Source organism: Myotis lucifugus, unplaced genomic scaffold (assembly GCF_000147115.1).
Source record: "Myotis lucifugus unplaced genomic scaffold, Myoluc2.0 scaffold_21, whole genome shotgun sequence".
Classification (NCBI taxonomy): domain Eukaryota; kingdom Metazoa; phylum Chordata; class Mammalia; order Chiroptera; family Vespertilionidae; genus Myotis; species Myotis lucifugus.
Genome location: NW_005871069.1, coordinates 8945014 through 8962022, shown reverse-complemented (window position 1 = coordinate 8962022; position 17009 = coordinate 8945014). Strand labels below are relative to the sequence as shown.

General features: G+C 39.8%; 1 protein-coding gene across 5 annotated transcripts in view; it reads left to right on the top strand.

Moving 5' to 3' along the window:
* The window catches only part of GK5 (glycerol kinase 5 (putative)), a 132054-nt gene that overhangs the window by 35097 nt on the left and 79948 nt on the right, over positions 1-17009 (top strand). For 4 of the 5 annotated variants that reach the window (XR_002828495.1, XM_023751449.1, XM_023751450.1 and 1 more), the window contains 3 exons: positions 15133-15208; positions 16308-16369; positions 16453-16526. Coding sequence is in view for 4 of the 5 variants with exons in the window: in XM_023751449.1 (XP_023607217.1) it covers positions 15133-15208; positions 16308-16369; positions 16453-16526 (212 nt within the window). In the remaining variant the exon portion in view is untranslated. Of the gene's footprint in view, positions 1-230; positions 261-15132; positions 15209-16307; positions 16370-16452; positions 16527-17009 lie in introns of those variants that run through there. The other variant, XM_023751451.1, reaches the window with a different exon arrangement.

Sequence of the window (17009 nt, the reverse complement as noted above, 5' to 3'; positions counted from 1 at the left end):
ACCGATCAAAGCCACACACTTCTTTAGATTCAGAAATACAAATTGGTTAAAAATAAATGGGATCCCAAGATGGCTGCAGAGTAGGTGAATACACTCACCTCCTCCCAGCACCAAATCAGATTCACAACTAAATTTTTTAAAAAATTTTTTTCCATAGACAGAAAAGACTAATTTTTACTTGTGTGATTTTGAAGAACTCAAATATGGTGCTGCCAATCAAAACACAAATTGAGAGATTGTATAACATGGCATTTAAAAAGGTATTTTCAGATTCCTTGTACTAAATTTTACTCTGTATGTTCAGCAGTTGCTGCATAATTATTGCTTCCATTACAATTAAATTATAGATTAGTCAACCTGAAAAAACAACTGAAGGCTAGTTCGATGGAAGTATTATAACCAAAGATCTACTGAAGAAACCACACTGAGACTGGTAATAAGGGCAGAGATGATGGAAGAGCTGGCCTCATACCCACTTGTGGCAATTAAGAATCTGGAGGGATAGCTCAGCTGCAAAGGTCCCCCTGAGTAGCGAGAGGTTCTAATCCAGAGCACTAGGGCCAGGAAAAGGCACCTGCGTAACATCTGGTGATGAAAATCAGTGGGGATTCTGCCTACCTGGGAGAGATGGGAGTTTTCTAGAAACCCAGGCATTCTCTTCAAGGGCCAGCACACAGGGTCTTTTTCTCACCCATAACTCCAGTAGAGAAAAGGTGACTCAGGGCATACAGGAGTCATAAAGAGATCTGATGTCATGGTTTTGAGGAATGATCTGTGCTGAGTCCCTATCCCATACCGCCCTCAGACACCATCTTTTCAAGGTAGAGCACTCTTATCCTTATAGCACCAGCCTGGGGAGTGCACTATCTCAGTCTTCCAACTGCTGGTGGCTCCACTCTGCCAAGCTTAAGTCCTGCAGAAACATCTGCTGGCTGCACCCAGTTAGGACCTTCAGTGCACTCTTTTACTTGAGAAGCTCTTGGCAGAGACTCAGACAAACACTGATCTTTGTAACTCTGGAGTAGGAACCATCCATAACCTCCATTGTGCTGCCAGTGCCCTTCCTGTCCACTTGTCCTGTCTGATTCCCAGTGACCCCGCCCTATTGAGCTTGAGTCTTGCAGAGGGGTCAGCTGGCTATACTAGCCTGAACCAGCGGTGTACTCTTTTTGAGGGAGCTAGGGTCAGAGACTCAGGTGGAGTACAGTATGGGTTCTGGAGTAGGGGCCACTTACCCTCACCCCCCCAATGAGTGCCTGACCGTGCTGTCTCCAAGCAAGAGGACCACTAGCCCTGTCCTCCTGACTTTGATCACCCCACTCTATAGAGCTCACACTTTGTGGAAGAGACTGTGGGAAACTGACCTTTGTACACAGCGTGACCCCTCCCATACACACCCAGGCCCAGTAGAAGCAGCCACTGACTGAATTGTTTGGTAGCTCCAGACAGATAGCCCAAAGCCAGTTGATGGGCTTCAGACCACACCAAAACACAACCCAACTAGCCACACAAGTGGCACACCCAAAGGTAGGCCCACCCCAGACCCTACTGGGGCCAACTGTACCTTGAACACATAGAAGCTCATACAGTGTGGTTAGGGTCAATCCTAATAGACAGCCTGTGACTTAACACCATTAATGAACAACTAACAGCATTCAAGACTCAATCACAACAGGAAGGCTCATATAAGCCACACAAGAGACATTCCTGGAGCTCCTAGTTCAGGTGATCTGGAAGATAGTACACTGAGCCCACAAAGACACTTAAAACAAAACCACCATAACAAGTTTGGGAATCATAGCAGATCTACCGAATATATAGAGACAAACACAAAATGGCAGACAAAATGGGGAGACAAAGAAATGCCCCAAATGAAAGAAACAAGGGAAATCACCAGAAAAAGAATTTAATGGAAGCAACCAAGATACCAGATGTAGAATTCAGAACAATGGTTATTAAAATACTCAATGAATTTAGGGGAAGAATAAATTATCTCAGTGAGAACTTAAAGAGATAGTAAGCACTAAAGAAGACATAGACCCCATAAAAAGAACCAGTCAGAAATGAAGAACACAATAGCTGAAATAAAGAATACACTAGAAGGAATCATCAGCAGGTTGGATGAAGCAGAGAATCTAATCAGCGATTTAGAGGACAAGATAACAAAACACCCAATCAGAGCAACAAAGAGAAAGAAGAATTTTAAAATATAAGGAAAGTCTAAGGGACCTTTGGGACAACAAAAAGCATACCAATGTGTTCATCATTAGGGTAGCAGAAGGAGAAGAGAATGAGCAAGGGATCAAGAACCTATTTGAAGAAACAATGGCTGAAAACGTCCCTAATCTGGTGAAGGAAAAAGACACACCTGTCCAGGAAGCGCAGAGAGGCCCAATCAAAATGAACCCAAGGTAAATCATAATTAAAATGGCAAGAGTTAAAGAGAATCTTAAGAACAGCATAGAAAGACAGTTCCCTACAAAGGAACTCCCATAAGGCTGTCAGCTGATTGCTCAACAAAAACATTTTGGGCAAGAAATGATTGGCATGAAATATTCAAAGTGATGAACAGCAAGGACCTACAACCAAGACTACTCTAACCAGCAAGGCTATCATTTAAAATTGAAGGTTAAATAAAAAGCTTCCCAGATCACCCCCCCCCCCCAAAAAAAAGCTAAAGGAGCTTATTACTACTAAAACCAGTTTTACAAGAAATGTTAAAGGATCTTCTTTAAGAAGAAAGAAAGAAAAAAGGAACATGGTTATAAAGAATAAAATGGCAATAAATATGTACTTATCAGTAGTTACTTTAAATGTAAATAGATTAACTTCTCCCATTGAAAGACATATGGTAGCAAAATGGTAAAGAAAACAAGACCCATATATATGCTGACTACAGGACACCCACCTCAAATGAAAGACACACACAGATTGCAAGTAAAGGAATAAAAAGAGATATTTTATACCAATGGAAATAGAAAAGCTGGGGTAGCAATACTTATAGCAGACAAAACAGATTTCAAAAAAAGACTATACTAAGAGACAAAGAAAGACACTACATAATGATAAAGGGATCAATCCATCAAGAAGATATAACCCTTATAAACATTTATGCACTCAACATAGGAGTACCTAAATAGGTAAAGCAAATCTTGATGGACAAAAAGGGAGAGATCGACAGTAATATAGTTATATAAGGATTTTAACACCCCATTGATATCAATGGATAGATCTTCCAGACAAATCCAAAAGGAAATAGCAGACTTAAATGACACAACAGCTCGGCTGGTGTGGCTCAGTGGTTGAGCATCGACCTGTGAACCAGGAGGTCACAGTTCAATTCCCGGTCATGCCCAGGTTGCAGGCTTGATCCCAGTATGGGACGTGCAGGGGGTAGCCAGTCAATGATTCTCTTATTGATGTTTCTATCTCTCCCTCTCCCTTCCGCTCTCTGAAGTCAATAAAAAAAATGGCACACTAGACTAGGTGGCTTTAATTGATATCTTTAGAACATTTCACCTCAAGGCAGCAGAATCTACATTCTTTTCTAGTGTACATGAAACATCTTCTGTGATAATCCACATGTTAAGACTCCAAACAAGTCTCAATAAATTCAACAAGATTGAAATCATATTAAGCATCTTCTCTGATCATAATGCCATAAAACTAGAAACCAATCACAAGAAAAAAAACCTGAAAAACACATAATCACAGGGAGGCTAAATAACATGTTACTAAACAATGAATGGGTTAACAATTTCAAGAAAGTAATAAAAAGAAACCTTGAAACAAATGAAAATGAAAACACAACAACCCAAAATCGATGGGACACGGCCAAAGTTGTTCTAAGGGAAATTCATAGCATTCAAGATTACATCAAGAAACAAGAAAAATCTCAAACAATCTAACCTTGTACCTAAATGAACTAGAAAAAGAACAACAAACAAAGCCCAAAGTAGGTGGAAGGAGGAAAATAGTAAAGGTCAGGGTGGAAAGAAATGAAACAAGTTTTTAAAAAAACAAACACTATAGGGAGGCCAGGGGATTGTCAAGGGCAGGAGGGAAAAAAAGGACACATATGCAATACCCTTTGTAATACTTTTAGCAATAAAAAAAAAATGCAAAAAAACCCCCACAAACAAAAAAAAAACAAACACTATAAAGGTCAATGAAACCAAGTGCTGGTTCTTTGGAAAGATTGATAAACCTTTACGCAGATTCATTAAGAATCAAAGAGAGAGGACCCAAATAATAAAATCAGAAATGAAACAGGAGAACTAACGCACAGAAATACAAAGGACTTTAAGAAAATATTGTGAACTATATTCCAATAAGTAGAACAATCTGGGAGAAATAGATAAATTCTTAGAAACGTACAGTCTCCAAAAACTGAATTAAGAAGAAACAAAATGTGAACAGACCAATTACAAGTAATGAAAGCAAAGCAGTAATCGAAAGACTCCCAGCAAACAAAAGTCATGGACCATTTAGCTTCACAGGTAAATTTTATCTAACAGTCAAAGAAGAATTAGCACCTATCCTTCTCAAACTATTTCTACAAATTCAAGAGGAGGGAAGACTCCCAAGTTCATTTTCGAGACCAGCATTATCCTAATTTCAAAACCAGTTAAAGATAGGACAAAGAAAAGTATAGGGCAGTATCCCTGACGAACATAGATGCTAAATCTTCAACAAGATATTAGCAAACCAAATCCAGCAATACATTAAAAAGGCCATAAATCATGATCAAGTGTGATTTATTCCAGAAAAGCAATGTTATTCACAAATTAATAAACATAATACACCATACAAGCCAAATAAAGCATAAAAATCATATGATCATATTAATAGATGCAGAAAAAGCATTTGATAAAGTCCAGCACCCATTTATGATAAAAACTTCAGCATAAATTGGAATAGAGGGATTGCACCGCAACATAATAAAGGCCACTTATGACAAACCCACTGCCAACATCATACTCAATGGGGAAAAACTAAAAGTGTTAAGATGAGGAACAAGACAGTGTCCACTTTTTCCACTTTTATTCAACAGAGTCATGGAAGACCTAGGCACAGCAATCAGAAAAGAAGAAGAAATAAAAAGGCATTCAAATGGGAAAGGAAGAAATAAAACTGTCATTTGCAGATGATATGATACTGTGTATAGAAAACTTTAAACATTTCACCAAAAACTGCTAAAATTGATAAATGAAATCAGTAAAGTAGCAGGATGCAAACTTAATATTCAGAAATCAGTGGCATTTTTATACGCCAATAATGAACTATCAGAAAGAAGTACTAAATGTAAATCAATCACATTTACAATTGCATAAAAAATAAGGTACCTAGCAATAAATTTAATAAAGGAAGTAAAAGACCTGTGCTCAAAAAATTATAAGATACTGAAGGAAGAAATTGATAAAAATAAAAATAAGTGGAAGCATATACCGTGTTCATGGATAGGAAGGATTAACTTCATTAAAATGTCCATTCTATCCAAAGCAATTCAATCCCTATCAAAATACTAATGGTGTATTTCACAGAACTAGAACAAATAATTCAAAAAGATAAATGGAATGATAAAAGACTCCAAATAGCCTCAGCAATCTTGACAGAGAAGAACAAAGTTGGTGATATCATGCTACCTAATAACAAACTACAAGGCCATAGTAATCAAAACAGACATAAAACTGGCATAAAAACAGATATGGATGAATGGAGCAGAATAGAGAGCCCAGAAAGAAACCTATGCCTATATAGTTAATATTTGACAAAGGAGGCAAGAACATAAATAACTTGTGTTGGGGAAAATTATGGATAGATAAATGCAAAAAAAAAAAAAAAAGAAAGAAAGAAACTGGACCACCTTCTTATACCATATACAAAAATAAAATGGATTCAAGATTTAATTGTAAGATCAGAAACCATAAAACTCCTAAAAGAAAACATAGGCAGTAAAATCTTTGACATTTTTCTTAGCACTATTTTTTTCTGATATATTTCCTAAGGAAGAAAATACAAAATAAACAAATAGGAAAACATAAACTAAAATGTTTTTGCACAGTAAAGCTAACCATCAACAAAAAGACAGCAGCCTACTGAGGGAGAAAAGATATTTGCTAATGATACATCAGATAAGGTGTTAATATCCAAAATTTATAAAGAATTCAGACAACACCAAAAAACAACCCAATTAAAAAAGGGGCACTTGTAAATAAACACTTCTCTAAAGTGGACATACAGATGGCCAATAGACCTATGAAAAGATGCTCAACATCACTAATCATTCGAGAAATGCAAATCAAAATCACAATGAGATATCACCTTACACCTGTCAGAATGGCTGTCATCAGTAAATCAACAAACAAGTGTTTTGTTGATGTGGATAAAGGGAACCCTTGTGCACCATTGGTGGGAATGCAGATTGGTTCAGCCACTATGGAAAACAATCTGGAGGTTCCTCAAAAAATTAAAAATGAGCCCTGGCCGGAGTGGTTCAGTTGGTTGAATAGTGTCCCATGCACTGAAAGGTTGCTGATTTGATTCCTGGTCACAGCGCATACTGGTACCCAAGTTGCGAGTTTAATCCCACCATCATTTGGGGTGCATGCAGGAGACGATGAATCAGTGTTTCTCACATTGGTCTCTCTCTCTCTCTCTCTCCCCCTCAAATCTATAAAAATATATTTTAAAAATTAAAAATGAATTTCCTTATGACTCAGCAATTCTCCTTATGGGAATATATCCAAAGAAACCTGAAACATTGATTAGAAAGAATATATGCACCCCTATGTTCATGGTAGCGTTATTTACAATAGCCAAGATTTTGAAGCAGCCCAAGTGTCCATCAGTAGATGAGTGGATAAAAAAGTTGTGGTCCATTTACACAATGGACTACTACTTGGTTATAAAAAAGAAGGAAATGTTATTTTTTGGGACAGCATGGATGGATCTGGAGGGTATTATGCTAAGTAAAAAAGGCATTCAGAGAAAGACAAATACCATATGATTTCACTTATATATGGAATCTAAAGAACAAAATAGAGAAAATAGAAACAGACTCATGGAAACATAATAGCTGTGAGAAGAGAGGGATATTATGGCAAATTGTGAAGGGATTAAGCATTACAAATGGTTAGTTTAAGAATAGCCTCAGATGTCCAGCTGACATGTCTCAGTGGTTGAGCGTCAACCTATGAACCAGTAGGTCATGGTTTGATTCCTGGTCAGGGCACATGCCAGGGTTGTGGGCTTGATCCCCAGTAGGGGGTGTGCAGGAGGCAGCTGGTCGATGATTCTCTACCATTATTGATGTATCTATCTTTCTCTCCCTCTCCCTTCCTCTCTGAAATCAATAAAAATATATTTTTTAAAAAAGAATAGCCTCAGAGATGTAGATTACAGCTGGGGAATATAGTCAGTAATATCAAGATAAATAAGTACTTGAAGCAGTGGTTTCTAAAGCATATGATTTTCTAACTAATTTCTTGTACGTCTGAAACTAATACAGAGTAATTTTTTTATGTAAAGTGTAATTGAGAAATAAAAAAATGGAAAAGATATATCACACAACTAGAAACTATATGAAGCTAAGTGGCAATACTAATATCAGACAAAATAATTTAAAAAATCTTACCAGTGATAAAGAGAGGCATTTTACCATATAAAGGTCAATCCATCAGAAATATGTAATAATTATAAACATGCATTTACCTAATAACAATGCCTCAAAATACATGAAGCAAAAACTGACATAATTGAAGGGGTAAAAACAGACAATTCAACAATAATAGTTGGAGACATCAATACCCCACTTTGAATCATGAAAAGAACTGGAGAGAAGATGAACAAGGAAACAGAAAACTTGAATAGCAATATAAACTTACTAGATCTAATAGACATTTATAGAAAACTCCAACAACAGCAGAATATACATTCTTCTTAAGTGCATGTGAAACATTCTCTAAGATAGACTATATGCCACACCATCATGCAAGCCTGAATACATTTAAAAGGACTGAAATCATACAAAGTATTTCTCTGTCTACAAAAGATTGAAGTTAGAAATAAGTAACAAAGAAATTTGGGAAGTTCAAAAATATGTGAAAATTAAATTGCATTTTAAAATGATGAATGGGTAAAAGACCTCCCAAGAGAAGTTAGAAAATACTTTTTGATGAATAAAAATAAAAATGCAGCATATCAAAATGTAATGCAGTTAAACTAAAGCAGTGTTTAGGGAGAAATTTATAGCAAGATTATATTACATACTAGTGGCCCGGTGCACGAAATTCCCTCAGCCCAGCCTGCACCCTCTCCAATCTGGGACATCCTTCTCACAATCCGGGACTGCTGGCTCCTAACTGCTCACCTGCCTGCCTGCCTGATTGCCCCTAACCACTCTGCCTGATGGCCTGATCAACCCCAACTGCCCCCCCTTCCAGCCTGATCACCCCCAACTGCCCCCTCCCTGCTGGCCTGCTTGCGCCCAAATGCCCCCCCTGCCAGCCTGCTTGCCCCCAACTGCGCCCCCACCCTGCTGGCCAACTCACCCCCACGGCCACCCCCCGCCAGCCTGATCGCCCCCCCTTCCAGCCAGCTTGCTCCCAACTGACCTCCTGCCAGCCTGCTCGCCCCCAACGGCCACCCCCCGCCAGCCAGCTTGCCCCCAACTGCCCCCCCTGCCAGCCTGCTCGCCCCCAACTGACCCCCATGCTGGCCTGCTCATCCCAACTGTCTCCCCCCCACCAGCCAGCTTGCCCCCAACTGTCCCCCCACCCTCGCTGGCCTGATCGCCCCTAACTGCCTCTGCCTCGGCCCCACCACCATGACTTTGTCCGGAAGATCTCCCTAAAGGTCTCCTGGTCTAATTAGCATATTACCCTTTTATTAGTATAGACTAGAGGCCCGGTGCACAAAAATTTGTGCACTCGGGGGGAGTCTGGGACCCCTCGGGAGATAACGACCTGCTGGCTTAGGCCTGCTCCCGGGTGGCAGAGGGCAGGCCCAAACCCTAGGTGCAGCCCCTGGTCGGGCTCAGAGCAGGGCCGATTGGGGAGTTGGGGCGCCGCCCCCTGTCATGCACAGAGCAGGGCAGATCAGGAGGTTGCGATGCCACCCACAGTCACGCTCAGGGTAGGGCCGATAGGGGGGTTGGGGGCCCCCCCCTTCTTTCAACCCCAAAAGGAAGGGCCGATCAAGGGGGGTTGGGGGCCCCCCCCACTTTTCCCTCTCCAAGCAAGGACCGATTGAAAAGTTTTTTGTTTTTCCCCCCTTTACAAAACAAAAACAAGGGCCCGGGGGGGGGGGGGGGTTTGGGGCCCCCCCCCCCCTTTTCACAACACAAGAACAGGGGCTGATCAGGGGGGTTTGGGGAACCTCCCCCCCTATCAGGCACAGAGCAGAGCTTGATCAGGGGGTTGGGGCTGCCTTCCCCTGTCACAAACAGAGCAGGGCGGATAGGGAGGTTGTGGCCCCGCCCCCTGTCACACACAGAGCCGCAGGGTGATCAGGGGGTTTGGTCGCTGCCCCCTGTCACGCTGATCCCGGTGCTGGGAGGCCTCGTGGCTCCGCTGATCCCGGTGCTGGGAGGCATATTACCCTTTTACTATATAGGATAGAGGCCTGGTGCTCGGGTGGGGGCCGGCTGGTTTGCCCTGAAGGGTGTCCTGGATCAGGGTGGGGGTCCCCACTGGGGTGCCTGGCCAGCCTGGATGAGGGGATGATGGCTGTTTGCATCTGGTCACACCCCCTTCAGGGTGGGGGTCCCCACTGGGGTGCCTGGCCAGTCTGGGTGAGGGGCTGAGGGCCGTTTTCAGGCTGGCGGGTGACTGAACCTCCCAACCTGTCCTTTTTTCCTTTTTTTTTTTTTATTCTGGGCCAGCTTTAGCTCTGCCAGCTCTGAGGCCTCGGCTGCTGAAAGCAGGTTTCTGGCCTTTGTTTACCTTCTATATTTGAAACAATGTTGCGGTCCTGCTGGCTCAAGCCTCACTGACTAAAGCAGGTTTCTGGGGTTTTGTTTAGCTTCTATATTTGTTACAATGTTTCTTAGAGAGCAGCTGAGAGGCCGGCAAGGCAGGCGGGGAACCTGGCTTCCTCCGTCACTGGAGCAAGCAAGCCTCCCTGTTTGCGTCAGCCGCCTGGCTGCCGGCCGCCATCTTGGTTGGCAGTTAATTTGCATATCTCAGTGATTAGCCAATGGTAAGGGTAGCGGCTGTACGGCTAATTACCATGTTTCTCTTTTATTAGATAGGATAGAGATTATGTCAAAAATAATCTAAAATTCTACCTTAAGATACTGAAAGAAGATGAACAAGTTAAATCTAAAATACACATAAGAAAAGAAATATAAAGATTAAAATGAAACTTAATGAAATATAGAATAGAAAAACAGTTTAAAAAATCAACCATACCAAAAGCTGATTTAAAAAGATTAGCTAGACTGACAAGGAAAAACTAGAGAAGACCCAAATAACTAAAATTATGACAGGGAATATTAATTCCAACCTCACAGAAATAAAATCATAATCCTATATAGTATAAGCATAATATGCAAATTGACCAAACAGTGGAATGACCGGTTGCTATGATGTGCATGGACCACCAGGCGGCAGATGCTCAACCCAGGAGCTGCCCCCTGGTGATCAGTGTGCTCCCACAAGGGGAGTGCTGTTCAGCCAGAAGCCTGGCTGGCAAGCACAGTGCAGTGGCGGGAGCCTCTCCCACCTCCAAGGCAGCGCTAAGGAGCAGCGAGCCTGGCTGGCGAGCACAGTGGCAGTGGCCAGAGCCTCTCCCGCCTCTGCTTCAGGTGGGAGGTAAGGAGCGAGGGGTCCCAGACTGCAAGAGCCTCGGACTGCAAGAAGGCTGCCGACAGATCGAGCCTAAGCTAGCAGTCAGACGTCTCCCAAGGGGTCCCAGACTGCAAGAGGGCACAGGCCGGGGTGAGGGATCTCCCAGCCCCCAGTGCACAAATCTCATGCACTGGGCCTCTAGTTAGGCTATAATATGAACAAGTGTATGCCAACAAATTAACCTAAGTAAAATGGAAAGTTTCCTATAAATACACTACTGAAACTATTAAGAAGATATAGACAATCTGAATGAATCTTTTGTCCATTATAAATTGGTAGATTTTAATTTTTAGAGCATTTTTAGGTTTACAGAAACATGAGCAGAAAGTACATAGAGTTCCCATCTACAACTCCCCAGCATTTCTTCTATTATTAGCATCTTGTATTAATGTGGTACATTTGTTCCAACTGATGAACTAAGATTGACACATTATTATTAAGTATTATTAATGTAATGTATATCCCATTACAGCATCACACACAGTAGTTTCACTACCATAAAAATCTTCTGTGCTTTACTTACTCATCTCTCTCCCCCCTCACTCCTGAACCCCTGGCAATCACTAATGTCTTTCTCTATATATAGTTTTGCCTTTTTTAGAATATCATATTGTTGGAATCGTACAGTATATACCCTTTTCAGACTGGCTTCTTTCTTTTTTTCTTTCTTTTTGTAATGTTTTTATTGCTTTTTAAAGAGAGAGGCAGGGACTGGGAGAAGCGAAAGATAGAAATATAAATGAGAGAGAAACATCAATCTGTTGCCTTCTGCATGCCCCTTATTGGGAATTGAGCCTGCAACCTGAGCATGTGCCTTGACCCGGAATCGGAACAGTAACTTCTTGGTGCATGGGTCAACGCTCAACCATTGAGCCACATCGGCTGGGCCTGGCTTCTTTCACTTAGCAATGTATATTAAAGATTTCTTTGTCTTTTCGTGGCTTGGTAACTCATTTCTTTTTCTCACTGATTAGTATTTCATTGTCTGGATATGTCACAGTTTGTTTATCCAGTCACCTACTGAAGGACATCTGGTTGCTTCCCATTTTGGGCAGTTATGAACAAAGCTTCTATAAACATTTATGTGCAGGTTTTTGTGTGAACATTAATTTTCAACTCATTTGGGTAAATATTTAGGTGTGCAATTACTGGATCATATGGTAAACTATGTAAGAAACTGCCAGATTATCTTCCAAAGTGACTACCATTTTGTATTCCTACTTACAAATAAAGAGAGTTCCTGTTGTTCCACATTCTGGCTAACATGGATGTCAGTGTTTTGGATTTTAGCCATTCTAATAAGTGTGAAGTAGTATCTCATTGTTTTAATTTTTTTAATCCTCACTCAAGGGTATGCTTAGAGGAAGCGGAGGCTGAGGGAGGGGCAGAGAGGAAGGGGGGGGGAGAGAGACAGAGATAGAGACAGAGATAGAGACATCTATTGGTTGCCTCCCATATGGATATATAACCCAAAACCTAGATATGTACCATGACCAGTAATTAAACCTGCAACCTTTTGGTATACAGGATGTTGCTCTAACCAACTGAGCCATACCAGCCAGCAACATTGGTTTAAATTTTAATACCCTAATAACCCTAATATGATGTAGAAATATGAGTTTACTTTTATTTTCCTGGTATCGACAAGGACCTCTAGAATATATTGGGGTTTTTTTGTTTTGTTTTTTTGTTTATTTTTTTTGTTTTTTGTGGGTTATTTTATTTTATTTTATTTTATTGCGGTGACATTACACAAAATGAACATAGAGGTTTCATGTGTAGATTACTAATTTACAAATTCTGTATATAGAACCCTGTGCCGACCAACCAAAGTCAAAGCTCCTGTCACCCTCATATTAGGATATATTGACTAGAAGAAATGACCATAAACATCCTTTTCTCATTCCTTATCTTGGAATAAAAGGTTTCAACATTTCACAAGTTAGTATAAATTTGTAGTAGATTTTCTTTAGATACTCTTTATCAAATTAAGGAAATTATCTACTTATTCTAGTTTGCTGAGACTTTATTTTGAGTGGGTGTTGAATTTATCAAACAAATTTTCTGTACCTATTTTCTAGGTATGGCAATCTACTTGGGGTTTTTAGGGTGTCTTGAATTTATTGCTTGATATTATTTGTTGATTTTGAAAATTGCTCAGACATTATTTTCAAATGTAATTTCTGCTTCATTCTTCTTATCTTCTTTCCTTCTGAAAATCCAATTACACATATATTAGACCTCACTAAATTTTCTTTGTCTCCCACTTTGTTTTACATATTTTCCATTCTTTTTTCTCTATGTACTTTATTCTGGGTATTCCTTCTAATCTGTCTTCCAAATCTATTATTTTTCTCTTTATATGTTTCTAATGCATTATTAAAACACATCCATTAAGTTTTTAATTTTTTCTACATTGTTTTGTCACATAATTATCATGGTATTTTAAACTATTAATAACTATTAATAACTATTAATTCCACTATCTGTAGCCTCCATGGGTTGCCTGTTTTTCCTTTCATATATATATATTTTTTCTCTTGTGTCCTCCTATGCCTGATTACTTAATCGGTTTTTAAAAATTTTAAACCAATTTATTTAGGTATGATTGACTTACAAAAAGCATACATATGCATACATATTCAATGTATACAAGTTGATGAGATTGATGAGCCTAGTTACTTATTTGTAGGTATGTATATATATATACGTGAGCTTTACATTGTATTTGCAAAATTGTGTGTAGAAATTATGAGTGTATAACGTAATGCTATCTTGCTCTGGATATGATTTATGTTTGTTTTTGCCATTCTTTTAGGCTCCAGGATTATCTCAAACCAGTTTAATGATTGAGATGATTCAAAACTGAGTTACAGTTCCTGTGAGAGCCTGTTCTTCTAGTTTGCCCTACTCCTAGGGTAGTGCCATTTGGAATCTTAACCCAATGAAAGGAGGATTGACCTGTGTCCTTCTACTTTAGAAAGCCCTGATACCTACTGTGTCCTCCTAGCCTTATAAGGGCATATGACTTATCAGAGGGCCTGACGCAAATATTTTTTAAATGGACAAATGAGCTTACTATCAGCCAGGTATTATACTACTCACTGAAATACAGATTAAACTTTGTCTAATATGGAACCAATTTTAGAATTACAACTTCTGAATTTAACAAGAGTTTGAATGTAATAATATCATTTTAAGCACTCCATATTTAAGTGATATAACACTTGGATGGATGGAATCTTCAAAATACTTGTTACAAATAACCTACAAATGATCTCTTTTTCTGGACTTCATATGCATTTTCATTTTATTGATTCTTCTGTTAAAATATAATTCATCTTAAATGTCTTCATTTGACATTCTTTTTATCTCATTTATTTAGCAAGCATTTCTTTAAACATCTGCTATATTCCAGAAACCCTCCTAGTTGTTGAGGTTTTAAATATGAATGTCCTTAAGGAGCTTGGGGTCGAGCAGGGAAGTAATGAGGCTGTGAAATAATGGCTGTATAGAAGCTATCTCTAGGGTGCTGGGTGAACAAAGCTAGGAAATGTTAGTCTTGAGGGACAAGTAAGAGTTGGAGAGGTGACATATTACGATTTAGGGAATTATTTTCCAGTATGTTAATAATATCCTAACAAGCATTTCAGTTTCTCTGCTAGCTCATCGATACTTTTGTTTCCTTTGGCATGCTTTACGATAAGGATTGGCAAATATTTTTTGTAAAATGCCAGATAGTAAAATTTGAGGTTTTTAAAGCCACAAGTTTCTGTCACAAGTACTCTGCCATTTTAGTGCCAGAGCAACAATATAATTTATAAACAAGTAAGCATGGTATGTTACACTAAAGCTTTAATATGCACATTGGAATTGGAATTTCATACACTACTTTTCATGTGTCACAAAATAGTCTTCTTTTCCTTTTTAACCAATCAATTTAAAAACCATTCTTAACTTGCTGTACAGAAAAGGCAAGGGGCTGGATTTGACCTGTGGGCCATTGTGTGCATCTCCTGTTTAAGGCTATTTATAGTTAGAGATATTTATATGTCCAACTTAAAAAATGTATATACTTTCATCACTAAAGTAACACATGTTTGGTTTAAAAACAAAGGGTTTCATACCCTATAGTAATTGCTTAGAACCGTTAGAAATTGTTTCTCTCTGTATATTAATTTTTATCATAAATGGGATTTCATTATACTTATTGTTTGGCACTTAATCGTGCACTTAATAATTTGGCTTTTTAAAATTGATTTTGTGCTGTTGTGATTTTAAGGTGCAAAAGGCAATTGAAGAAGAAAATTGCTGCTTTGGGACTATTGATACCTGGTTGTTACATAAGCTCACAAAAGGTAAAGATGATCTGGTAAATCTATCTCAAGTAACTGAAATTTGACTACTAGAAATGACTTATCTAAAAATAGTAGAAGTTAACTATTTTTTCCCTTCCTATAGCCCAGGCATGTTGCCTTTTGGTTCCCTACTAACTACATGTTATAGTAAAGCTAGATTAATTTCAGATTTGTTGGAAGAGGATGGTCTTTTAAAATTGTGGTTAATCCTCAAATATATGACTGCGGAACAGTCTTAATTTTAAGACTGCTAAAATTTGAGTTTAGTACCAAATCTCCCATTTTGCAACTGGGTATAACTATAGGCGATCACATTGCATCTCTGCACCCCCTTCCTCATGTTATAACTGGGGGTTATAACATGACAGTGTCTATGAAAGTACTTTTGTAAATTATGAAAGTTCATAAAGATTAAGTGGGAAATTGCTTTGGAGACTTTTCACTGGAAATACATATTTTGGAATGAACTTTCAGGCCAAATAAATGGTCTAGATCAGTGGTTGGCAAACCGCGGCTCGCGAGCCACATGCGGCTCTTTGGCCCCTTGAGTGTGGCTCTTCCACAAAATACCATGTGCGGGCGCACACATACAGTAAGATTGAAACTTCGTGCCCATGCGCAGAAGTCGGTTTTCGGCTTGGGCGAGTCTATTTTGAAGAAGTGGCTTTACAAGAAGTGGGGGGTGTCAGTCGGTCGGGTGACGGGAGACGCAGCGCGGGGGAGGTACATTGTTTTGAGGTATGTTCGCTGAGGTTGACCCCTTCCAACTCTCCCATCCACACTCGTCTATCTGAAACAAGTATACAACACAAGTGTGGATGGGAGAGTTGGAAGGGGTCGACCTCAGCGAACATACCTCAAACAGATGGAGGATATTTTTAGCAAAGGCCAGGTTAGGAGTACCCTAATGAAGTTAATAACAATGTACCTACCTATATAGTTTAAGTTTAAAAAATTTGGTTGGAAGAGCCACACTCAAGGGGCCAAAGAGCGCATGTGGCTCTCGAGCGCGGTTTGCCGACCACTGGTCTAGATTATAAACTAGAGATAAGTGTTTACACTACCTGATAATAAAAGATTATTTCCAATGTAAATTTAGGTTCTGAATTTGCCACGGATTTTTCAAATGCCAGTACCACTGGACTTTTTGACCCATATGAGGTAAAGGGTTTTCTCCCTCCTTCTTGAATCATCACTTTTTGTGTAATTTAATTTGGATTCTGATGATATATTTTTATGTTCAGATGTGTTGGAGCAGCTTTATTACTTCTCTGCTTTCAATACCACTCTCTCTCCTGCCTCCCGTGAGGGATACAAGGTAATAATGAACATTTGACTTAGAAACCAGCAAAATAGTCCTTGAATTCATTTTGCCTTAGTGAGGAAAAAGCATTTGATTTAAAACTAAAAAGTATTTGGTTTACATGTTTGGGGTACTTTATGAACATATGTTATAAATCTGGTGCACGGATTTGTGCACTGGTGGGATCCCTTGGCCTAGTCTGCAGGGGTCAGCCCGAAACTGGCTTTCCGACATCCCCCGAGGGGTCCTGGATTGAGAGAGGGCGCAGGCCAGGCCGAGGGACCCCACCGGTGCACGATCAGGGCCAGGGAGGGAACATAGGAGGGCTCCAGGGCATGTTCGGCCTGTCTCACCCAGTCCCGATCGGCTGGACCCCAGCAGCAAGCTAACCTACTGGTCGGAGCATCTGCCTCCTGGTGATCAGTGTGCATCATAGCAACTGGTCCAAGTAGGACACTTAGCATATTAGGCTTTTATTATATAGGACTAGAGGCCTGG